Here is a 26,160-nt window from a genome sequence, read left to right on the forward strand (position 1 = left end):
AGTCCACGCTTCAACAAGTCTTAGCTAAAAATAAAAAATACATATAAAAATGTATATACAAGGCACAGTAAGTAACATAACATTATTGCACATTCTGATTGACAGTCAACAGTATAAATATGGAGGTGACATTTGGTCACAGCAGCAGTTAAAGTGTCTTTCGTGATCAAAAGTGAAAAGTGTCTACAGTGATGGTTCACAGTTCGGGGGTGGTCATGGTAGCTGTCTTTTGTTCAAAAAGATAAAAGTAAAAGTAAAACAGGGGGGGCTAGCATTCACATGTTAGCATTCATAAGCCTGATGGCCTGTGGGTAGAAACTGTTTGTCAGTCTCGTAGTCCTGGATTTCAGGCTCCTGTATCGTCTGCCTGATGGTAGGAGGCTGAAGAGACTGTGCTGGGGGTGTGTACTGTCCTTTATGATGTTGTGTGCTCTCCTGGTGGCCCTGGTAGAGTACATGTCCTGTAGTGAGGGGAAGGCTGCTCCTAATATGTACTGAGCAGTTTTAATCACTCGCTGGAGTGCCTTCCTGTCCTTAGCAGTGCAGTTTCCATACCAGACCGTGATTGAGCTGGTAAGGACACTCTCAACCGTACTTCTATAGAAGTTGCTGAGAATTTTGGGTGGCATGCCAAATTTTCTCAGCCTTCTTAGGAAGTACAGTCGCTGCTGGGCTTTCTTTATTGTTTGTTGGGTGTTGTGATCCCAGGTGAGGTCCTTGCTGATATGGGTCCAGAGGAATTTAAAGGTTTTCACCCTGTCCACCTTTGTCCCCCCTATGTACAGAATTGGCCCTAGTGTTACGTACAGCGGGGGAAGGAGATGACACAACGGCAGAGATCAGTTCAAAAAGTTTAATGAACTGGCTAATGATGAAGTGGTGGGCATACTTGCCAACCCTCCCAATTTTCCCGGGAGACTCCCGAATTTCAGTGCCCCCCTCCCGAAAATCTCCCGGGGCAACCATTCTCCCGAATTTCTCCCAATTTCCACCCATACAACAATATAGGGGGTGTGCCTTAAAGGCACTGTCTATAGCGTCCCCTTTTCCTCCATACAAACAGCTCATGGACACTACTGTATACCATCAATGACCCAACCCTAACTAGATGAGCCCGCCCACCAATTCAGAGGCTTCACTACACATCTTAAAGGGGAACTGCACTATTGGGCGGAATTTTGCTTATCATTCACAATCCTTATGTACGACAAGAACAGTTTTTTTTTAATGCATTCTAAAATGCGATCAAAAGTCTGCTTATATTGTAGCCTATAACAGTCGCTCTATATAGCCCTTTAAAAAACATCCCAACACCTTCACTAAGGTTTTATATACATGATGTAAGTATATACTGTATGTTTTTTGGATGGTTATCGGATTTTATGGGCGGAATAGAGGACTTCACATTGTATTTTATTTATTGTAGGCATTTATTGTACATTTATTGTAAGCAGACTTTTTACATTTATTTTCGAGTTAGAATGCATAACAAAATATACCTCCGTGGTCATCCATCCATCCATTTTATACCGCTTGTCATGTCTTTCATAATGATTGTGAAAAAGTGCATGTGGAGGCAGATGTTGTCAGCGCTGCCTGCAGGAGCAAAGGTCACCGCCTCTGTCAATGGTGCTGAGGACAGAGCACCATCAGACGGGGGCGTGGCAGTGCTGACGGCGAGACACAGCTGGCAGGTGATTAGATTTCACAGGTGGTACGTGTTAATCTAATCATCTGTTATCTTTAACAGTAAGCGGCCGGGAGCAGAGGGAGAGAGAGGATACGGACGTGACCGGAAAGTCGCGTCCTGGTGGAGAGAGAACTTTTTTGAAACCATTGATTATTAAAACTTTGTTAAAACCTGCACGCTGGGCTCCTGTGCCGTGTCTGACAGTGGGACCGCTAGGAAGCGACTTCCACAGTGCAGTACTCCTTTAAAAGTAAGCTCAGTCAGCTCAGACTTGGGAGTTGTATGTTTTAAAATGTTCTTTGTCTTCAGGAAGAGGCTAACGTAGCATGCTCTTAAAACGTGAGCGTAATATTAGCACTTTAGGTCTCATAGCAGAAACTATACAGAAATTCCAAGCACAAGTATTTATCCACAGCGTGTATGTACTTCTTTTTGTACACTGATAATGATTAACTGGAGAGCACTCTAAGCTTAAAATGCCATAGCATGAAATGTAACCCCATTAAATAAAACACTTAATGTCGTAAAAACGAGGGCCGATTAGTAGGGACAGTAAGTATTTGTTTTAACAAGTTTGTCCTTAAAAAGATATGGTCAATATATATGCTTTAACACAGCGATATAGAAGGTTTAAAAAATCCAAAACTTTGTCTTGCCAAACAACAGCCTCAAAACTAGGATTTGGATAACACTGTAAAAGGAGGGAACTTAAAAACCAAAGTTACTGTTCATATCTTCGTATGGGTGCAAACCTATTAAATCACCAGAGGATAAAATATTTATTTTCCGTTCTATATGTGTCCTGTGATAAGACTGGTGACCACTCCAGGGTGTCCCCCAACTCTCACCCAGTCAGCTAGAATAGGTTCCAGCTCACCTATAATAAGGACAAGTGCAATGAAAGACACAGATGGATGGATTGTCATTTATCTATAAAAGTACAAAAGTGTGTATAACTAAGCGTAATTACCGTGTCCATAGTAAAAAATATTACATTTTTATTGCATTATTATTTTAACATGTATGACTGTACTAATACATGCTACCATAACAATAATTGCATTACTTATTATCATAATATTAATGATTACTATCAACATCAATTATCTTAATACTTCCATGAATAAAATAAATTCATTGTACATTAGTGGATAAGCTCTTACGGTATTTGCCAATGAAGTGGTAGCTACTTTGTTCTATCTAATCATCCATGGTGTGTGAAGAGAAAGAAGCAAACATTTCATCAATTGTCATTTCCCTTTCACAAAGGAACATTGAACTCGAGGCTCTCGGTGTTGTGAAAAGTTTGACACAACAGGTGCAGTGAGGCCTGACTGCAATTTAAACTTCATGGAAAGGTGGTGTGAAGAAAAAAGTGGAGTGTTGTGAGAGAACACACTGCAGTATAGGTAGAACGTCAGAAGTCAAAACATCTCATGATGGCATCTTTGTCAAATTTAAAATGAAGGAACGTGTTGGACGACAGCAGGTGATCCAAGTCTTTTAGGTGGGCTGTATGCAGACCACTACGAGAATTGCATGGACTCCCGTCTGTGGAAAAAAAAAAAGATTGATCATAAGTATATCTATTCATACTCAGAACAACGTAAAGAAAGTCGCTTCATCTCAGCTTGTAGTATTGGTTACTGGTAGAGATGTTGAAAATATCCATACCTCTACAAAGTTGATGCCAAAGAACATTTCCGGTCTTAAAAAAATGTTTCCAATGTTTCCATATACATGTATTTACTTACTCGCGAAAGCCTGTCACGAAGTCTGCTATGGTTCACCTTCGCTAATAAACAAAGGATTATGGAAGTGTAGCATAACTGTAGGTGTGGTGTAACTCCGGTTCACAACACACCTCATACACACATGGTTTGCCAGAGAATAAGACATAGCAGAAATGATCTGTGATGCACTTTTGCCACTTTGTCGCTACATTCAGCGAGTAGAGGTGCAGTACATATTAAAAGTAAAAGAAAGGTTTATCTTGCGTCATGCAATAAGCCCAGGGAGTGTGCATTACCACAGTGTGCAGAAAATCTCCAGCAACATGCAACCCAACCTTTATCCCTTTAAGTGTTAAAAAAAAACACACACATTTTTAACACACACACACAAAGCTTAGAGACACTCTTCTGTAGTTTGGTAACAGGTTGTACAACACGGCTTTACTTATTTCATCAGGAAGGCAAAGGTTTTTTATTATTATTATTATTATTATTATTTATTTACTGCTGCTCTTTTTTAAGTATATTTTATATAAGTGTACAGTTACCTCTTGGCAGTTGATACGGCAATTTGAATTTTGTGCAAACAAATCTAGAAGCACAGTGATCTTAAATACTCAACATGTTAAAATACCTTTCAGGAATTAAAAAAATTCATGGGTTCAGTTTTTTCTATCATGGTGTCGAATAAGAAGAATTGTGGAAGGTATTGACATCTGAAATTTTGGTATGATAACCCTCATACTCCTGCAGTACTTTGTTACTGTTTTGTTGGTTTCATGCAAACAACAAGGTGATCCACTTTGTAAAGAAGTACAAGTGTGAATAATTTTGAGTGCAACTGTATGTTCACAACATATCATAACGTGATATTCATAGCCATAATGAATGTCCTAAGCACAGGTTAAGTTGTGTCTTTATGACGAAGGCTTTTTTTTTTTTTTTACACTGAATTTATGTAACTAAATTTTCTGCGTTTGAATTTTGTGAACTGATTTTTTATTTTTATTTTTTTTACATCAAATTAGGCTGATGGCAGCACCGTGAAAACAGGGGTTAGTGCGTGTGCCTCACGAAGGTCCTGGGTTCGATCCCGGGCCCGGGGTCTTTCTTTGTGGAGTTTGCATGTTCTTCCCTTTATTGCGTGGGTTCCCTCCAGGTACTCCGGCTTTCTCCCACCTCCAAAAGACATGCACCTGGGGATAGGTTGATTGGCAACACTAAATGGTCCCTAGTGTGTGAATGTGAGTGTGAATGTTGTCTGTCTATCTGTGTTGGCCCTGCGATGAGGTGGCGACTTGTCCAGGGTGTACCCCGCCTTCCGCCCGAGTGCAGATAGGATAGGCTACAGCACCCCCGCGATCCCGAGAGGGACAAGCGGTAGAAAATGGATGGATGGATATGCTGACAATTTCAATGAAAATAAATTCAGTGTAAAAACAGCATAGAAAAAGCAGTTAACTGGGCTACGTTGGCGTAATACAACATAATTAACATTTCAATGTGGCCCGCTGGATATTTTCAAACTATAGAAATGATTCCAAAGGTTAAAATCTGCACTTTTTAGTGACATACGGTTTCTATGTCACGATATGCAGCTAAACTGACTGTGATACACAATGTGACCAGCAGGTGGTGCTGAATAATGATGTTCAGATAAACATAAGAAGAGTCCCATCTTAAAACTCATTTGTACACTCCTGCCTTTAAATAGAGCCCCCTTTTAGACCAGTTGATCTGCCCTCTCTTTTCTGCTCTACCTTCTCTCCTTCGTGGAGAGATTATTAGGTGACCACGGAGGACGCGCTAGCTGTTCAAAGTCGGCCCTGGGGTGGACCACTCATCTGTGCATCAGTTGGGAACGTCTCTGCGCTGCTGACTTGTCTCCACTCAAGATGATCCCCTGCTGGCCCCACTATGGACTGGACTCTCACATTAATAACTAGATCCACTCGAAATCCACTGCACCGGTCGCCCGGGGGGGGGGGCGACCCCACATCTGAGGTCCCTTCCGAGGTTTCTCATTGTGCCCATTGGGTTAAGTTTTTTTCTTTCATTTAACTTTTTTAAATGTCATAATTTTGATTTAATAATTTGCTTGCTTTAAGTCATGGTAAGCTGTTTGCCTTTGGGACAACCGAGGCCAAAAGGCTGGTGAAGGGAGAGCTGCCACCTGTGTTAAGGGTGCCTCAACAGAGTGGCCCCACGACTCAACTCCCACCCCACCTTCAAGCAGTCAGTGATCGTGCTGAGGCTAAAAAAAAACCAACTTGGAATTGGACTTCAAAATGTGCATTCACAAGGAGCTGAGCAGCAATTGATGGTAATTTTCAAATTGTTTACATTTTCTCATCACTACTGCTTAAATGATTAACAGGCACAACAATTATTTGTTAGGATTATTCTCAGAAATAGTAACACACACACACCACCAAACTAACTAGCCTTTTTCTAGCTTTAGGATATGCATGTATTTAATTCATTATAGTATTAGTATAGTATTAGTATTTCAGGGAGCTCTTGCCACACAAAACACCAAATCATCCAATTCCCAACCCTTTTTCTTTGAGTATACTTGGTGGCAAGCCGTCCAAGTGGGCAGCTATGAAGCAGATCCCTGTTTGCATTGACAGGAAAAATAACAAAATACTCTTTTCACCCATCTGAAGTCACTCCTCGCCACAACTCCATCAACAGTGGAATATACTGGTGATGTGAAATTAGTTTGCGAAGTTCTTTTTTCAGAGGTGAGCATAACCGTGTAAGTGCTACAGAATTGTCAATGCCAAAATAAATGGTGTGTTAATTGTTAAATAAATTTAGTTGCTTAAAATTCTCTCTGTCTTTTTATGTGGCATTTCTGCAGTGAATGGCATTTCGTGACAGGAGGCAGAACAGGTCTTCCTGACAGGGCCTGTTGTCCATCAAAGGTAAGAGGAGAAAAGTAGGAACACTTGTAGCTCTTCTATTCCAATAGTTATCATTGTCTGTTTTCAGTGAAATGGACGAGTTCTGCAGGAGGCTTGAAAGGCAGTTGAGGAAGGAAGGAGCACTGCCATTAAGGCTGTTTTGTGAAAAGTTCAGCTTGTTAGACTTAGACTTGGACTTCCTTTTTATTGTCATTCAAATTTGAACTTTACAGCACAGATAAGAACGAAATTTCGTTACATAAGCTCATGGTAGTGCAGGATAAAAAAGCAATAAGGTGCATATATAAATAAATAAATATATATAAATAATATATAAATATATATATATAAAATAAATAAATATATATAAATAAATAAATAAATAGATTACTGTACAATAAAACAGTTAAAACCATTTCATATAATCTATTTCATTGTAGGTTATTTAAGGCTGTTTTGTCAATATAACAACAGCGATTTAAAATAATTGTGTTTAATTGTAGGTTATTTAGTACAAAGGCTTTAAAAATGTGTTTCAAGCATTTCAAACCATTACATCTTGATATATTATTTGGATTTTGCTTTGTGGAGTGCTATTGTGCAGTTGCATTTATAGAGTCAAGCAGTAGGTGGCACTGTCGAAAAACCATAAGGGGTCTTAACGTGCAGCCTCCGGGTCTGCAGAAACATACTATTGCAAAGTTTGGTCATTAATAGATGAACAACACACTACAGTGACCATAGGAACAGTGATATAAGTGGATGTTTTTGATATCCTTTTGCCTTTATTTTTCGCCATGTTTGTTGCATATGTGTTGCTCTTGCTTGATTATAAAATATGTCAGTCAAGAGGTGGTCTGCAGTAGAGGAGTATATATTTTAAATGTACAGTGTTTTATTGTTCATAGTTAATATTGTAAATTCCACATTCTGTATTTGTATGTACATTTGAGTGTCTTTTTCAGTAAAAAACTAAACAGACCATCTCAAAAACAGATTGCACTTTAGATATTTTACTGAATTATATGACAGAATGTACATACAAATATAGAATGTGGGATTTACAATATAAATTATTAACAATAAAACACTTGATACTGAGAATGTGTTGCGCTCCTGCAGACTAGATCCTTGATTGACATGTTTTATAATCAAGCAAGAGCAACAAACACGGCGAAACATTAACGCAAAGGGTAAAAAAACATCCACATATTCGATATATCACTGTTATGCAGAACTTTGCTGTAGAATTCTGCCTCCATCTTGACACTCGCTCCGGATTTTTTGCTCTGAACACAAGCCCTGCACACTCTGTTCGTTCCCAGAGGTTCGTAGGTCACTCAAAAGTGCAGATTCTAACCATTGGAATCATTTCTACAGTTTGAAAATATCCAGCATTGAAATGTTGATTATGTTGTATTATGCCAAGATAGCCCAGTTAACGGCTTTTTTTATGCTGTTTAGTGATACCCGTGTTACATGACTTCAAACTCACTGGCTGGTTCTGAGACAGGATTGATTGCCCATCCATCCATTTTTCTACCGCTTATTCCCTTCGAGATCGCGGGGGGGGGGGGGCGCTGAAGCCTATCTCAGCTACAATCGGGCGGAAGGCGGGGTACACCCTGGACTAGTCGCCACCTCATCGCAGGGCCAACACAGATAGACAGACAACATTCACACTCACATTCACACACTAGGGCCAATTTAGTGTTGCCAATCAACCTATCCCCAGGTGCATGTTTTTGGAGGTGGGAGTAAGCTGGAGTACCCGGAGGGAACCCACGCAGTCACGGGGAGAACATGCAAACTCCACACAGAAAGATCCCGAGCCCGGGATTGAACCCAGGACTACTCAGGACCTTCGTATTGTGAGGCAGACGCGCTAACCCCTCTCCCACCGTGCTGCAGGATCAATTGCTTCCGTCTTAATTAACCGGAAGTTAGTCTTGCATTTTGAAGCAGCACATTTTTCCACACTGATTTTATCATACACACAATTTTTTACACCGAATTTTAAAACACTGAATTTATTTTCAATGAAATTGTCAACAATAATTTGATGTACCGGTAAATTAGAATCAGTTCACAAAATTCACACGCAAAAAATTATGTTACATCAATTCAGTGTCAAAAAAAGCTTTTTCATTGACACAAATGAACATCCATACACAACTTTGAACCTTTTATAGGGACCCCAGTACAGAGTACATGTTGTTGTATTTGTTGCTATGGTAACTGTTTACATGATGTTTGTATCAATACACATGCTATACATCCACCTTACCGCAAGAACTTAAGCAATGTTATAAAAACTCACCAAAACTGTGGTAATCTAGTAAATACATGTACATTTTCAACACTAACCATTGAAGTCTTTACTTGTATTGATCCATGCACACCTTATTATTAATGGGATTAATTTGAGGATTTTTTCTAGCAAGCCTGTCAAGTCCAGGGCATTAGCGGTTAAGAAGTGCTGACAGATATTTTATATCATTATTGTAAAACATACTTGTTTTACAAGAGTGCATTGAAGAGAGCAAACATTACAGTAGCAATAAAAAGCATACCTTTCTCAAAACTGTCTTGCAGTCTTCTGGGATGAAGCCGTTTTTCTTCCTTCTACATAAAAGTAAATTATTATGTAATATATCATATATACCCAGAGTAAATAATGACTTTTAGTGAAGTACTTACTGCAAATACTTTGACGTGCTGGCTGTTAAATCCAGTTTCATCGTTTCCTTTCTTTGGATAAGATGAATTCTTCCCAATGCCTTTTAAGTATTGATTCTACAAACACACAACAAAAATATTTTCACCACGACACATTTTCATGTTTCTTACATGTTCATTTTGTCCAAACAGAAGCCTGGAAAATCAACCACAGCTGACTTAATATATGACTTGTGTCATATATTACATGTACAATGTAAGTTATATTTAAAATATTTTACATGCAGTACAGGAAACAACATACATGTACTTTTTGTGTACAAATGTATTTGTTTAGCGCATTTCATACGCAAAGCAGCTCAATGTGCTTTACATTTGGTAACAGAACAGAAAAACATTAAAATTAACAGTAAAATAATTTAAAATGATCAATAAACACACTACATCAACATGACCGAAAATCTCCCTCTCAATTATATGCAGTAGAGAAAAAAACTGTTTTTAGCTATGATTTAAAAATGTTAACATTAGTTGCGAATTTTAGCTCTGGTGGCAGTTTGTTCCACTTCTTTGCAGCATAACAACTAAAAGCAGCATCACTGTGTTTACTGTGAACTCTGGACTCCACTGTCTGACTTGTGTCCATAGACCTCCGAGATCTGCTGGGTTCATACCTGGCTAACCTTTCTCTGATGTATTCTGGACCAAACCCATTCACAGATTTACTCACCAGCAGCAGAACTTTAACATATACTCTGAGGTTGACTGGGAGCCAGTGTAAATAATTTAAAACTGGAGTAATGTGCTCAGACCTCTTTGTTCTGGTTAAGCTAAAGCGTTCTCAACCAGTCGTAGCTGTTTGATACTCTTTTGGGGGATTCCTGTTAGAAAACCATTACAATAGTGCAGTCTGCTGGAGATAAAGTGAAGTGAAGTGAAGTGAAGTGAATTATATTTATATAGCGCTTTTCTCTAGTGACTCAAAGCGCTTTTACATAGTGAAACCCAATATCTAAGTTACATTTAAACCAGTGTGGGTGGCATTGGGAGCAGGTGGGTAAAGTGTCTTGCCCAAGGACACAACGGCAGTGACTAGGATGGCGGAAGCAGGGATCGAACCTGGAACCCTCAAGTTGCTGGCACGGCCACTCTACCAACCGAGCTATATCGCCCCTAAAAAAGCATGGACTAGTTTATCTTGACCTCTCTGTACTGTATGTTATGAATCTGAATGTAACACTGTATGAAATAAAATATCATGTAAATCAATAACTTCATTACTTGTGTTACATAAAATTTAAATACATAAATGTCACAGAGTATCTCTTAAAACACAAGATGAAAAGCTCACAAACGAAGAAGTACGGTGTGGTGAGCAGAAAGGTGTTTAGCAGGTGAGCATAAGGCAGCTGACTCTCCCCAAATTATAATAAACACCTCCCAGTCAACTACATCACTATGAGCCCGTTGACGTTCTAGAAACGTAAGTGGCAGCTCAGCTCGCTCGCAGTCCTTGAGGTGAAGGCTAATTAGCTTTTAGCGTAACGTTAGCTCATTTTGCGGTGTGTGCGCGTGCGTGTGTGCATGTGTGTTACGGACAGAAAAACCCTGTCTGTCTGAGAGAAAGACAAGCATTATTGACCAAAAGATAACAACTAAGTTATTTAACATTACCCTTTTCTGTGTTGATTGAGCTGTGTTGAAGCAGCAAAAAGGACATTAGGTTAAATGAAAAGTTTCCTGAAGCTGTCTCTGATAGTTGATATAATAATGTAACTGCATCATAAAGCCTACATGAACTCCATGGTGTTCAAGGATGAATAGTCTTTCCTATTGCTATTGTACTATTTTTTCAGCTAGTTACATTAATCATTAGTAATGTAGCAGCCTAGTTTTGAATGGCAGGGCCCCTGCTATCACATGTTGATAAATATATAACATTTACATAATTAAAAATCAACTACAGGCTTCCCAAATGCTGTAATAAATTAAGCATGATGAGTTGAACATATGTCAGCATGTGGCATAATAATGCCATACTTAGTATCTCAGATAACCAGGACTGTTTTGTTTTTACTTTACGGAAAAAATATCGAGATATATATCGTATATCGCCATTCAGCAAATGGAGCGGAAAACACACGCGACGAAGCCGGTCTACTACGCAGTCTGTAGTCTATTGCCCCCCAGGCTGTGGTGGCAGCGACGAGGTGGAGACGTGATGGCGACAGGCCGAGTTACACCGATCCTTACACTCACTCACCCACCCCCTTGCCCCGTCTGTCCGCCGGAGAGACACCACCTTAACTAACACATTTTCTGGGGGAAACACTGATTATTATTATTATTATTATTATTATTATCATGCATTCAAGGTCATAAAACATATTGAAATGCACCTGCATTGTTTTGTGACTGACTTAAATAAAAAGTCTGTTTGTCCACTTTTATATTTAGTCGCCGCAGTTTTCTTGAAAATAATCTCGAAATATCGTCTTGTCTCGTTCTCGTGAACCCAATATTGAGTATCGCCTGCTGAGCTAAGTGTATTGCACACTCCTAGAATTCTATTGTCCTCCTCATCTACTTTATCAAAAGGCGAGTACTCGCAACTTTCTTTGGCCACATGGTGGATATGTTATAATTGTACTCAATATAAAAAAACAGAGACTGAGTCACCCAACACATCGGACTAGTCTGTTACGTGCAATGTTTGGCCATACAATACTTGAGAGAGTATACGAAAACCAAGGCAAACGTGCGGCAAACATTTCGAGGAAAAGCAAAGTGTATTTATGGTCCAAATTCTAGAGCCAAATAGTTTTTTTTAGAAATGTTTTAAAATAAATTCTGCACTATTTTGTAAATATACAACTTTTATAAGTGAGCCCAAATCCCTGCCAATGCAAATGTAACGAGATTCCACACTCAACTGTGTTTTGCTGAGACTTTGGTAGCTTTGTGAAGAAAATGAACATGAAAGGCTTGCAAACATGCAGAAATAACAGTTGAGTTGGTAAAGAGTGTGAAGTCATCTTGTATTTTCCAACCTGGTTCAGCTCATAGTGGATCAGCTGACTTGGGTTTTTCTGCTGCTTCTGTTTGCTGCAGCTGTCTCCTGTAAATACTTCAACAGTGAGGTGCCCAAATTTTGATCTGAGAGAAACAAGGAAGGTAAAGTGAAAGTTTTACATTTTAGTCAGCGACCATGATGCCTGCCTCCATGCTTGTTCACAGTCTGGTCACACATCGATTAGGTAACGCTTTCCTCTCCAACTAAGTAATACAAATATCACATGTGCAGCAACCGGATTACACCGAGTCAGTTCTACTTTCTGAAAACCTCACAAAAGTAGCCATGAATCAAAGGAAACGTAGCAATATTTTGATTGACTTTTCTGGTTGATTGTTTAGTTAAGTAGTCTAGTTTATGTGTACAAGCACAAGGTAGGAGATGACAGTTTTGTATTCACTTCATTTATATATTGTGGAAATTTTGGTTTATTTTTTTATACACAAATTACTAGACATTCTATTTGTAGTTTTTTCCCCCTGTATTGTTAAAATGCTCGTTTGGGAAAAAGTTCCTGTAAAGTTGATTTATCTGTAGCTGTGTGGTTTTTATTGTGTGCCTTCCATTTTTTTTAGGTGAGAGACAATTCAAATGAATGATCTCACTGTCAAAGCATTTGGAGAAAATACTACCTTAAAAAGAAACTGCACTTTTTTTGGGGAATTTTGCCTATCGTTAACAATCATTATGAGCGACAAGAAGACAAAAGAGTTTTTTTTTCTTTCTTGCTTTCTATCATATAAAAATCAGCTAGTTCGCGGAGGGGGTAATGCAGCTAATGGGAGCAATCAATTCTACCTCTTAACACTTTAAAAATGCATAAAAAACCCGTCAACAATACTTCATTTACGTTCCGTAATCAGTATAACAACCAAGCTGTAGCGACATTGTTATTGTAAGAGCGAACATGGAGGAACTATTTTTCTATTGTAGTAACACATAGACGTGCTTCGGTATTAGCCGTAAAAGATAACTAAGGCAAGTGATAGGCTTTTTACATCCTTCCATACATCCATTTTCTACTGCTTATTCCCTTCGGGGTCGCCGGAGCCTATCTCAGCTACAATCGGGCGGAAGGCGGTGTACACCCTGGACAAGTCGCCACCTCATCGCAAACAACACCAAATGCGTTTGGGTTTGTAATGCACAACACTGCGATACGACACCAATCTTTACTGACTGAAAAACATGAACAATCATATTACAGTACCTGTAAAATATTAGCCCACATTTTATGTTTTGTTTGTACACAGCTGAGCTAGCCAGACAGCGTATGTACTGTAGTTGTACTAACATGCATGGCGTGCTGCGTGTATCATGATCGATATTAAAGTGACTCAATCGATGGACAGCTGTTCGTCCGGTCCAGCTGGCCAGGGACGTTTCCTGTTGATTTTTGGTAAGCAATTCATTTATTGCATCAAAATCGCTGTCATCCTTTTCTCCAGGCTTCCATCTACTCCAACATCTCACTCTTCCTTAGTGCTTGCTTCTATAAACAGCAGTATATTTAGCTTCAAAAGTATATGGTTGTAAATCCTCATTTGTCAAAAAATGTTCGTCTGTTGTCTGTTACCAAGTCTGCCATGATTAGAAAACACACTTGTGTTTGATTCCAGAAGTAAGAACACACATGTTGCCAGAAGTCAGACGTGCGCTGCTATGAAAACAGAAATCAATGCGCACAAAAAATTACTAAAATTCTCAAAATACGGTAAATATTGAACATATTGTTATGAACGTGTCAGTTACTATATTATATATAAACTTGCACTGTATATATAAAACGCTGTTGGAGGGTTTTGAAGTTGTTTTAGAGGCTTTGAAGGCTACAACGGTGACTCTCATTAGCCGCATCTTTTAAGCTTTTTTTTTATCATCTTTAAAATATTAGTTTTTTTTAAAAGACATGTCTTCTTGTCTCTCATAATGATTGTGAATGTTAGGCAAAATTCCAAATTTCGGAATTATTCCCATTTTATCTTATAACTTCTGCCAGTGATTATTCCATTCGTAAAAACAAGTAATTTCTGAAAAAATTTATAAAAGAAATATAAGAACAAGCTCGTCTTTTGAACAGCTCTTTGAACAGAACTGCTCTTCAAAATCCGGCTCCTTTCAGAGAGCCATAAATCCCATCTCTATTAGATACCTAAAATTGTACACCACCTCTAGACATTTATCCATCCATCCATTTTCTACCGCTTATTCCCTTTGGGGTCGCAGGGGGCGCTGGAGCCTATCTCAGCTACAATCGGGCGGAAGGCGGGATACACCCTGGACAAGTCGCCACCTCATCACAGGGCCAACACAGATAGACAGACAAAATTCACACTCATATCCACACACTAGGGCCAATTTAGTGTTGTCAATCAACCTATCCCCAGGTGCATGTCTTTGGAGGTGGGAGGAAGCCGGAGTACCCGGAGGGAACCCACGCAGTCAAGGGGAGGACATGCAAACTCCACACAGAAAGATCCCGAGACCGGGATTGAACCCAAGACTATTCAGGACCTTCGTATTATGATTTATCATAGACAAAAAAAAAATAATTGTGGGTCTTTAGCAGCCTGCTGTGAATATATATTTTTTCGTATTAAGATGTAGACCGGAATTTCAGAGCCAGTAAGACACTACTACCATGGCTCCAGAAAATATTGCAGCAGCTGTTGTTTAGGTTTAGCATAAGCATTTAGCACTCTTTTGGCAGGCCATTGACATAGAGACTAAATAAAATTAGGCCTAGGATTGAGCCTAAGGGAAAATGTACAGTTTGATGTCTGCTAGGTAAGAATGTATCCAGCAGAGGTGAACTTCTGGATAAGTTAGGTGCTTATAAATGTAATTTATTTCTATTTTTACACAAGGAGTGACTAAAGAGATAAGCTTTAGATGAAAGTAAGATGTAGAAAAGTGATGAGCTAATTTACCCCGCATTGTCTGATGGCTTTCCTGGAGTGCTGCCATTGGTTGCCAAGTCTTCTTCACTGTCTGGACTCTCACCTTTCAACCTAGCAATCCATTCCTTTAATGGCCTGTGTCCGGAGAAAGCAAATTTGCCGTTAAGTGTTAAACATTATTTGTGAAGAACTGATTGACGTTAAAAGTTTGAGCTTCAAGATAAATAAATAGGAGATGACAATGAAACTTTGCGAAGAAGTTCACCTGAACAATTTGTTGTTTCAAAAGACAATTACCAGTACTTATATTTACATTCCACCTTAACACTCATTAGTAATGCAATGCATTCTCAAAATGATGTTTGACCCTGTAATTAAACAATGTGAACGTTTTAATAATCATAATACCTTATTCAGTGTACTTTTAGTTAGGGAATACTACAATCAAATGGTAGTTATGTGACATGTATAACAATTAAAGGATGGAGACTACTTTCATATAATTTGTACATTACAGATGGTTACATTGTAAATCAATCAACGCTAAACTATCTGAAAATGTTGTATATCTAAGTGACAAAGCTAATCCGTGTAGTATTTGATGAAATACCCTAATAATCAATGTCATATTTTTGTTATAATATGCCTTGCTAAAGATAGGTACAAGGATGCAGACCAATACAAAAATAAGAGTTTGAAGAGTGTGAATGAATATTCATTATTTTTGGTAAAGTTTATTATTAGTTGAATGCACTATCAATAGTTCCAGTTTGTAGTCCTGTTCTAAGCCCTGTTCTCCATCTCTACTAAACAATGGCGGCTCAGATTTGTCTTATTCACTTGTCTTTGTGTACGTATTTCACCTGGAAGGCCAAATGTTCTCAAGACTTAACCACAGAAGAGGTTTTTCTGGCTACAACTTAGCACTATCGCTAGCCATAACTCTTGAGAAACTAAAAATTAGACGAGATTTATCGAGCAGCAGAAGCCATAAACACTTCCTGTTTGGAGATGGGTGTACCTTTCACAATTGAACCAATACCGTACCAATTTGCGGTACGTAAGTGTTAATGCGGTAATAACTATTTATTTGTTTAGTAACAAAATATTTTTAATAAACATTTAATACTGATCTGATCATTACTTCAGCGGTCAGCTCTGTCTAAGTTGTGTTACTCGAATCGCTTGGGGTGATGTCAAGCTTGTCCCTAATAAGGTCTAGGAGGGGGCCCCACGTTTTATGGAAAGATGAAACCGATTCTTTCTGCGAGAACCGAAGCTTCTCTAACTGGAGACACCGCAAGACATCTTGTATCCAACTAAAATGGCTCGGCGGAGACGCAAGCTTCCATTTAAAAAGAATTGTACGCCTAGCCAGCAGAGTCGTTAACGCAATGACATGACGAGCGGTTGCAGGTAAACCGTCCACCTGGGGAACGCCAAAAAGGGCAGTCAGCGGGCTGGGTGTTATTGTCCTATCGAGGGCCTGCCCAACAGTGTCAAAAATAGCCGACCAAAAACTTGAGAATTTTGGGCACGTCCAGAACATATGCAAATGGTCAGCTGGGGATTGTCTACAGCGGTTACAAGTGTCGCTATGGTTGGGGTATATTTTAGCCAGTCTAGCATTGGTGAAATGTGCTTTATGTAATACCTTACATTGTATTAGGCCATGCCTAGCGCATATGGACGATGAATGTACCAGCCTCAGAGCCTCTCTCCACCTCCCGTCAGGTATAGGTGCTCCAAGGTCATGCTCCTATGATTCTCTGACAGGTGAAGTATTAAGTGGATTCAGAAGGCCGATTTCATTATATATGACAGATATCAAACGTCGTTGGTCAGAGTCAAAGGAGAGAAACCGATCGATTTCTGCTTCTGGGGGGCGGTTGGGAAAATTAGGAATTTTTTTTTAAATAAAATGCCTTGCTTGGAGGTATCGAAAGAAATGAGTATTAGGCAGATTGTATCTTGTTGACAGAGAAGCGAAGGAAGAGAACACTCCATCGTGGTATAGGTCATTGAGAATTTTAAGTCCGTTGGTCGACCAAGTGCGAAACGCAGAATCAGAACAGGCAGGGAGAAAGGCGGGATTGTTCAAAATCGGAGCACCGCTGGAAGCCTTGTGCAAGCCGTGATGTTTCCTAAATTGAGTCCAAATTTTAATGGTATTTTTAACAACTGGGTTTAGGGAGGTCCCCAATGAACATAATGGTAGCTGTGAGCAAATCACCGCGTGCAGGGAACCATTAGACGATGCCACCTCTATGTGGGCCCAAGGTGGACAGGCGTGGTGCCTTACTTTTGAGCGATTTCTATCAGGCATCCTGGTTTTGTTGGCATGGAAATTTGCAACATCACCTAAAGGCAGTCCAGCTAAGTCCGCTACAAATACACCTGTTTGCCCGCCAAGTGACTGAGCCGGTGCAGAGTCTGCAACTGGCCATGGCTACTCAGTGGCCTAGTGGTTAGAGTGTCCCACCTGAAATCGGTAGGTTGTGAGCTCAAACCCCGGCCGAGTCACATGCAACAAAGGTATAGAAAGTACCAACAGAATTTGGCCAGTACATATAAAAGTACTCAACTCGGTACCCATCCCAATCCCTGTCCCTTAATTAATGTGTACCCTGTAGGAACTCAGTGCACTTCTGTACCAAATCAAATGCTCTGTACCAGAAAATGTGATTACGAATACATAGTCGTTAGAAATATTTTAAAGATTCTGGATCATTATATACGAAAGCAGAACAATAATGTTCTTTGTTCACCTTATGAATGGAATGGCCATAAAAAATCTATTGGGGGCAAGTCCAAGTTTGGACTTTGGGGTCATGTCGTTCCTGTGACATGGCAGCTTCTCAATCGGGAACCATTCAATGTTCTACAAGACAGGCAGAAGAAGAAAAAAAAAGATTATTTGTGATCAATGAAAAAGCCAATTGATTGAAATAATAGATCTTGTACCCGAATTTCCTTTCTAGTTTTAGGATTGAACTTTGTATCCTTGGATACTCCTGGGATGATGTAGAGCCGCACCACCTGGTCAGTAATTTTCTGCTCAATGTACATATCTTTGCAAATACGATTCTTGATGTCAAAGCTTGTCTCCTCCAACACCTGGAAAAAAAATAGTACAATATATAAATTATGAAGTCAAGATATTGCCATGGGCTGTCAGTTGCTCAGAGGTAACGGTCAGTAAAAATGGGACTTACTTCACGAACAGCACAATCATGTGGTGCTTCGTCTTCGTTCACTTTCCCTTTGGGAAACCCCCAGCCTGACTTTGCAAGGTATCCCTGAACAAGGAGTGCCTTAAAAATACACAAATACATGAAAAAGGTTTTCACACAGAGATACATTACTGTCCGCTTAGACTGCTGCCTCCGCGACCCAGACTCGGATAAGCGGCGGAAAAATGGATGGATGGATGGATTGACATATGAATTACGAATTTTATTCATTCCGATTCTAAATCAATGTAAGTCTTCAAAAATCGATTAAAAAAATATTAAAATGTTATTTTTCTAAGAATACATTTCAAAATAGACGTTTTAGGCCATTTCCGTGCTTACTCGCTGAGCGTATACGTCATACGTCAGCAGCCAATATAAACTTTTGTAACCTGTTAACTGTTTTAAAGTTGTTTTTTTTAATACCAAATAATATATGAATCAAAAATCGGTTTGAATCGAATATCAATTCTTTAATTAAATTGTCACCCTAAGAATCAGAATCGAATCGAGACTTGCCGTAAGAGTCCAATCCCTACAAGAGACATTGACGTATTTCCCCATATCAAACAATATACCCCAATCCAAACCTATATAAACACATTGCTGTCTGAGCAACTAAGATATTCAACATTGAACCTACAGGCTCTGCTCTCTTAATACACAGTGATCTACAGGTAAAAGCCAATAAATTAGAATATTTTGAAAAACTTGATTTATTTCAGTAATTGCATTCAAAAGGTGTAACTTGTACATTATATTTATTCATTGCACACAGACTGATGCATTCAAATGTTTATTTCATTTAATTTTGATGATTTGAAGTGGCAACAAATGAAAATCCAAAATTCCGTGTGTCACAAAATTAGAATATTACTTAAGGCTAATACAAAAAAGGGATTTTTAGAAATGTTGGCCAACTGAAAAGTATGAAAATGAAAAATATGAGCATGTACAATACTCAATACCTGGTTGGAGCTCCTTTTGCCTCAATTACTGCGTTAATGCGGCGTGGCATGGAGTCGATGAGTTTCTGGCACTGCTCAGGTGTTATGAGAGCCCAGGTTGCTCTGATAGTGGCCTTCAACTCTTCTGCGTTTTTGGGTCTGGCATTCTGCATCTTCCTTTTCACAATACCCCACAGATTTTCTATGGGGCTAAGGTCAGGGGAGTTGGCGGGCCAATTTAGAACAGAAATACCATGGTCCGTAAACCAGGCACGGGTAGATTTTGCGCTGTGTGCAGGTGCCAAGTCCTGTTGGAACTTGAAATCTCCATCTCCATAGAGCAGGTCAGCAGCAGGAAGCATGAAGTGCTCTAAAACTTGCTGGTAGACGGCTGCGTTGACCCTGGATCTCAGGAAACAGAGTGGACCGACACCAGCAGATGACATGGCACCCCAAACCATCACCCAACCATGCACATTTTGCATTTCCTTTGGAAATCGAGGTCCCAGAGTCTGGAGGAAGACAGGAGAGGCACAGGATCCACGTTGCCTGAAGTCTAGTGTAAAGTTTCCACCATCAGTGATGGTTTGGGGTGCCATGTCATCTGCTGGTGTCGGTCCACTCTGTTTCCTGAGATCCAGGGTCAACGCAGCCGTCTACCAGCAAGTTTTAGAGCACTTCATGCTTCCTGCTGCTGACCTGCTCTATGGAGATGGAGATTTCAAGTTCCAACAGGACTTGGCGCCTGCACACAGCGCAAAATCTACCCGTGCCTGGTTTACGGACCATGGTATTTCTGTTCTAAATTGGCCCGCCAACTCCCCTGACCTTAGCCCCATAGAAAATCTGTGGGGTATTGTGAAAAGGAAGATGCAGAATGCCAGACCCAAAAACGCAGAAGAGTTGAAGGCCACTATCAGAGCAACCTGGGCTCTCATAACACCTGAGCAGTGCCAGAAACTCATCGACTCCATGCCACGCCGCATTAACGCAGTAATTGAGGCAAAAGGAGCTCCAACCAGGTATTGAGTATTGTACATGCTCATATTTTTCATTTTCATACTTTTCAGTTGGCCAACATTTCTAAAAATCCCTTTTTTGTATTAGCCTTAAGTAATATTCTAATTTTGTGACACACGGAATTTTGGATTTTCATTTGTTGCCACTTCAAATCATCAAAATTAAATGAAATAAACATTTGAATGCATCAGTCTGTGTGCAATGAATAAATATAATGTACAAGTTACACCTTTTGAATGCAATTACTGAAATAAATCAAGTTTTTCAAAATATTCTAATTTACTGGCTTTTACCTGTATGTCTCCAACCGGACAAGAACCCAAATGTTTGCTAACTTTTTTTTATACACTATTGCTTACCCTGAAAAGTGGAAATAGAAACAATATAACTTGGTTGTTTGGCCATCTAATAATAATTGTGCACACTCATGCTATATGTACAGTGATTGATTCTAGTGAAATTTGCAAAGCCATTAGTAATATTGCTGAGAGCAAGGGAGAAAAAAAACCTCACATTTTCTAATGACTCATCAAGAATGATTGCTCCGTAAGTGGGAACACCCATCTTGTACTCCTTCCACTGTTCCAGGACTTTCTGCACGTCCTCTCCATGGGGCAACAGGAATGGACAGTGCTGGAAAAGTTTGTAGCCGTCAAGAAAAACTGAAGCTTTTTTAAAAGCAACTTAAAGAAACAAGCGATAACTGAAGTAGATGCTTTTATAACAAAACAAGGTTTCAATAATAAGGAAGGCTTAAATTAGAGCTGGGTGGATCGATTCAGATATTAATAGTATCAAATGTAGTAATAGTGTCGGATCGATACTAGCTATTTATATTTTTCAGTTGTCTTCTTTATGTTTATTATCACTAATATACAATTTTTGTTGTTGTATTGTTAGAAAGTCAATAAGTTAGGTAATAAACTGTCGGACATAGAAGCAGGGCTGTACGCTTAGCTTTTTCACTTGACTTGTAGCACCGGTGCTACTAAGTGACAAAAATTTGTAGCACAACATATTTGTAGCACAGAAATTTTTTTTATTGCAATATGAAATGTCTTCAATATCACAATTTCATTATTAACATCACTGCAAGGTACACGTGCACTCATACATATAAACACAATGCCATCACAAAGCCTACTGTACTGCTCAGTTAAACACAGAGAACATCCCTAAACTGTGCTCTAGCACTGTCGCTAACACGAGTGTAGGGCTGGGTGATATGGTCCTAATCTCATACCCCGATATACTTTGGCCCATAAACTAATCCATGCATGGAAATATCAGTTGACGTAACTCAATATCTCCACCATGCCTTGATTTTAAATGTTCAGGTCTGATGGGGATCCCAAATACACAAAAACAAGTACCAACAAGTAAGAAAAGTAGGTTGTGCATAATAGGGTCCCAACTTAAGAGGTGTTTTGAGATAAGAAAATAGAAAACACCTTGAAAAACAATATCAGAAAAGTATAATATAATCTCCAATATTCTTAAAAAACATTAATTTTTGTTCAATTATTCAGCTAACAAAAAGACAAAGAACAAAATGTGAACCAAAGTGCCCTGGTTTTAGAGGAAACGTGAAAACAACGTGAAAATAATTGACCTTTAACAACGGTGTTTTTAGAGGTAAATATTATAAGACATACACACAAATATTTCAGCCAGGAACACCAACCTGCCAACTGCTTCATGAGGCTGTGTGACAGGCTGTGTTCTGAAAATTACTTTTAAAAAGTCATTCATTATACCGGTAGTTACTTTGTTACTTTACCAAAAAAGTGATTGATTGACAGAATTACTCTTTAATAAATGTCATTAATTTTACCAAAAAAGTGATTGATTGACAAAATTAAATTTTTTAATAAATGTCATTAATTACCAGGGAAAGTAATTATTGCGTTACTTAAATATATTGCAGTTATGTGTCATATGTGTGTGTGTGTGTGTGTGTGTGCCTTTTAAAAGGAGTTGCCTGTTGCCTAGTGACGTGTGACATCAACGAGTCCAGCTTGAGACGTTTTTGTTAGCTTAGCATGGTAGCAGTTTGTCGGCTCCGAGAGCAGTTCTTTTAAATCTTTCACTGGTTTGTTACCTCTTTCCTAATAAATGGATTGAATGCGCTTCCATGGTTGTATGTTCTTGTCAACAAACAGGGTATTATTTGGATGGCAAATTTGTCACTTCAATCATTGATTTGTTGTTCAACATTCCTTTGACCTACGTAGTTACTAGCGCAAAGTGCAGTTTGTTTGTGTCAAGTTTTAAAGTGGTGAAAAAAAGTTTTTTTACTGACCAGTTCCGAAAACTAAGATCTTCTTTCTTCCGTGTTGGGAAGGCTGAGTTTATGAACTAGGAGGAGCGGGGCACCCCTCTGTGCATGGTGCAGAAGGAAGGACCACACACACAGCTCTCAGCGCGCATCGAGTGATCAGTACTTCCGCGTCAACCACTTATCCATTTGGTTATGGTTATGAGTTTTTTCAAACATGCTATACAGGTGAGCGAACATTTTACTCTCGTTTGATCAAATTTGGATGGATTTCTTTTAAGAGCAAAGTGCGGTGAAAGGGTTGACATACCTATTCGCACATGAGCGACAGTGTGTTTTTGTTTTTTTACCCCCGTCGCACGGTTTATTTTTAGAGGGTAAATTTGTCGCTCCGTACAGCCCTGCATAAAAGTACTTTGGAGGATTTTAATCAAAGGTAATAGTTTTTCACTTTTCTTTACTTATTCTGACACTATTGACTCAATTTTGTTCAAACAACTGTATAAATGTTATTGTGTTGATATTGTCTCATATTGCTGTATCAAAGCATCTTGTTTGCTTAAAATAGTTGTCCTATGTTTTATTGTGATTATAATGTTGATCAACACATTTAGGAAAAAATCTCCTATTGATCTTAAAAAATGTCAAAGCAAAATGCAGCAATCTCCGAATCTCTGTATCTAGTTGGTATCAGATCCAGTGTTTTACACACGACTGAGAAATGTATGAAAAGCGAGACATATTTTTGCCAATAATCTTCTTGGAAAGCCGAAGTACCAGTGTACTTTAATCAAGTAACTTAGTTCTCTAGTAAACATTTTAAAAGGTGACACACAGAAACACAAAGATTGATGCCTCAAAGCATTGATTTTTGGGCTACAAAAACCATCTTTCTGCATCAGGAACACCACACTGATGACATGACTACTAACAGGAAAGGATATCAGCTTTGGCGAAGTCTCTGATGCCACAGTGAGGAGCGTTTGGTGTGTTGGGCAAGCAGAAGTCCAGGTAAAACCAGTGTGCCAGCTCAATCTGGAAGCAAACCCTGATAGCGTTGTCCCTTTCCTCGCTGGGAATGTGCAGGATGAACCGACTATACAGACAAAGGACAGATTATTTGTAGACAAAATAAAATTGTAACCATTTTAGTTGCCGCTCCTAATTGCCGATAAATTATATTATTGCCATTATTTTTATGAGACCCCACATCTGCGGTCCCCTCCAAGGTTTCTCATTGTAGCCCATTAGGTTGAGTTTTTCCTTGCCCTGATGTGGGATCTGAACCGAGGATGTCGTTGTGGCTTGTGCAGCCCTTTGAGACACTTGGGATTTAGGGCTATATAAATAAACTTTGATTGATTGATTGATCGATCTAAATATATGTTTGAACACATGCATTAAAAGTACATAAATATGAAAGGACAAAGGCCCGCGACCCCGAAGGGAATAAGCGGTAGGAAATGGATGGATGAAAGGCCACTTTGATACAATTTCTACATTAAATCAAATCAAATCAAATCAACTTTATTTATAAAGCACATTTAAAATTTACCACAGGGGTAGCCAAAGTGCTGTACAATGAGCAGGTTAAAAGATAAAACGAGTACCGAGCAAACACAACACAACACAAACAGAACATGATAAAAAATAAATAATTAAAATAGAATTAATAAAAACATAAAAACATAAAAACAGGATTAAAGGCTAAAGGCAGTCCATTGTACAAACCCCGTTTCCATATGAGTTGGGAAATTGTGTTAGATGTAAATATAAATGGAATACAATGATTTGCAAATCCTTTTCAACCCATATTCAATTGAATGCACTACAAAGACAAGATATTTGATGTTCAAACTCATAAACTTTTTTTTTTTTGCAAATAATAATTAACTTAGAATTTCATGGCTGCAACACGTGCCAAAGTAGTTGGGGAAGGGCATGTTCACCACTGTGTTACATGGCCTTTCCTTTTAACAACACTCAGTAAACGTTTGGGAACTGAGGAGACACATTTTTTAAGCTTCTCAGGTGGAATTCTTTCCCACTCTTGCTTGATGTACAGCTTAAGTTGTTCAACAGTCCGGGGGTCTCCGTTGTGGTATTTTAGGCTTCAAAATGCGCCACACATTTTCAATGGGAGACAGGTCTGGACTACATGCAGGCCAGTATACTACCCACACTCTTTTACTATGAAGCCACGTTAACGTTAACACGTGGCTTGGCATTGTCTTACTGAAATAAGCAGGGGCGTCCATGGTAACGTTGCTTGGATGGCAACATATGTTGCTCCAAAACCTGTATGTACCTTTCAGCATTAAGGGCGCCGTCACAGATGTGTACGTTACCCATATCTTGGGCACTAATACACCCCCATACCATCACAGATGCTGGCTTTTCAACTTTGCGTGTATAACAATCCGGATGGTTCTTTTCTTCTTTGGTCCGGAGGACACGACGTCCACAGTTTCCATAAACAGTTTGAAATGTGGACTCGTCAGACCACAGAACACTTTTCCACTTTGTATCAGTCCATCTTAGATGAGCTCACGCCCGACGAAGCCGACGGCGTTTCTGGGTGTTGTTGATAAACGGTTTTCGCCTTGCATAGAAGAGTTTTAACTTGAACTTACAGATATAGTGACCAACTGTATTTACTGACAGTGGGTTTCTGAAGTGTTCCTGAGCCCATGTGGTGATATCCTTTACACACTGATGTCACTTGTTGATGCAGTACAGCCTGAGGGATCGAAGGTCACGGGCTTAGCTGCTTACGTGCAGTGATTTCTCCAGATTCTCTGAACCCTTTGATGATATTACGATCCGTAGATGGTGAAATCCCTAAATTCCTTGCAATAGCTGGTTAAGAAAGTTTTTTCTGAAACTGTTCAACAATTTGCTCGCACATTTGTTGACAGAGTGGTGACCCTCACCCCATCCTTGTTTGTGAATGACTGAGCATTTCATGGAATCTACTTGTATACCCATTCATGGCACCCACCTGTTCCCAATTTGCCTGTTCACCTGTGGGATGTTCCAAATAAGTGTTTGATGAGCATTCCTCAACTTTATCAGTATTTGTTGCCACCTTTCCCAACTTCTTTGTCACGTGTTGCTGGCATCAAATTCTAAAGTTAATGATTATTTGCACACAAAAAAAATGTTTATCAGTTTGAACATCAAAATATGTTGTCTTTGTAGCATATTCAACTGAATATGGGTTGAAAATGATTTGCAAGTCATTGTATTCCGTTTATATTTACATCTAACACAATTTCCCAACTCATATGGAAACGGGGTTTGTACATTTATACACCGACACTCGCAGTAACGAAATAACAACAAACGTGTCGATATTTTCGAGGTAAACAAGTTGAGCGTATGAGTCTAAGATTACGTTTGAAGAAAATAAAAGACAAAATAAAGAACAACAAGCATGTAGTCACCTGCAGAGGTCGTCCAGTAAACCAGTCGGGATATCAGCTCTTTTTGTTTCCATGTTTACAAACATTGAGTCGAAGTGGAAGAAAAGCACGGGAGCTTCAACCTTCCTCCTCCTTTATTTTCACATATTTCTTCCCGAATAAGACCTCATTCGGCTCCAGGGTAGATTAAAAAATGGATAAAAGTAGGAATTATCGGCTACAAAAAATACATCATGGGCTAGCAACTGCGGGGATTACGACCCGGAAGTTAAC

The 26,160-nt window shown here is 39.2% G+C and overlaps 1 protein-coding gene and 1 long non-coding RNA gene across 2 annotated transcripts; one reads left to right on the plus strand and one right to left on the minus strand.

Moving 5' to 3' along the window:
- dcp2 (decapping mRNA 2) lies at nt 1–26,160 on the minus strand. The gene is made up of 11 exons (XM_061980683.2): nt 25,909–26,160; nt 23,407–23,558; nt 20,698–20,825; nt 18,200–18,298; nt 17,949–18,101; nt 17,753–17,865; nt 15,015–15,119; nt 12,062–12,167; nt 9,033–9,128; nt 8,906–8,957; nt 1–3,241 (listed from the first exon to the last, which is right to left on the minus strand). The coding sequence occupies exons 1-11, from the start codon at nt 25,971–25,973 to the stop codon at nt 3,108–3,110; spliced, it is 1,203 nt and encodes a 400-aa protein (XP_061836667.1). The 5' UTR covers nt 25,974–26,160; the 3' UTR covers nt 1–3,107.
- On the plus strand, nt 12,122–23,855 carry LOC133619573 (uncharacterized). Its single transcript, XR_009817435.1, has 3 exons — nt 12,122–12,185; nt 22,529–22,690; nt 23,365–23,855. It is a non-coding gene; the product is annotated as an uncharacterized lncRNA (long non-coding RNA).

Source organism: Nerophis lumbriciformis, linkage group LG20 (genome assembly GCF_033978685.3).
Source record: "Nerophis lumbriciformis linkage group LG20, RoL_Nlum_v2.1, whole genome shotgun sequence".
NCBI classification, from domain to species: domain Eukaryota; kingdom Metazoa; phylum Chordata; class Actinopteri; order Syngnathiformes; family Syngnathidae; genus Nerophis; species Nerophis lumbriciformis.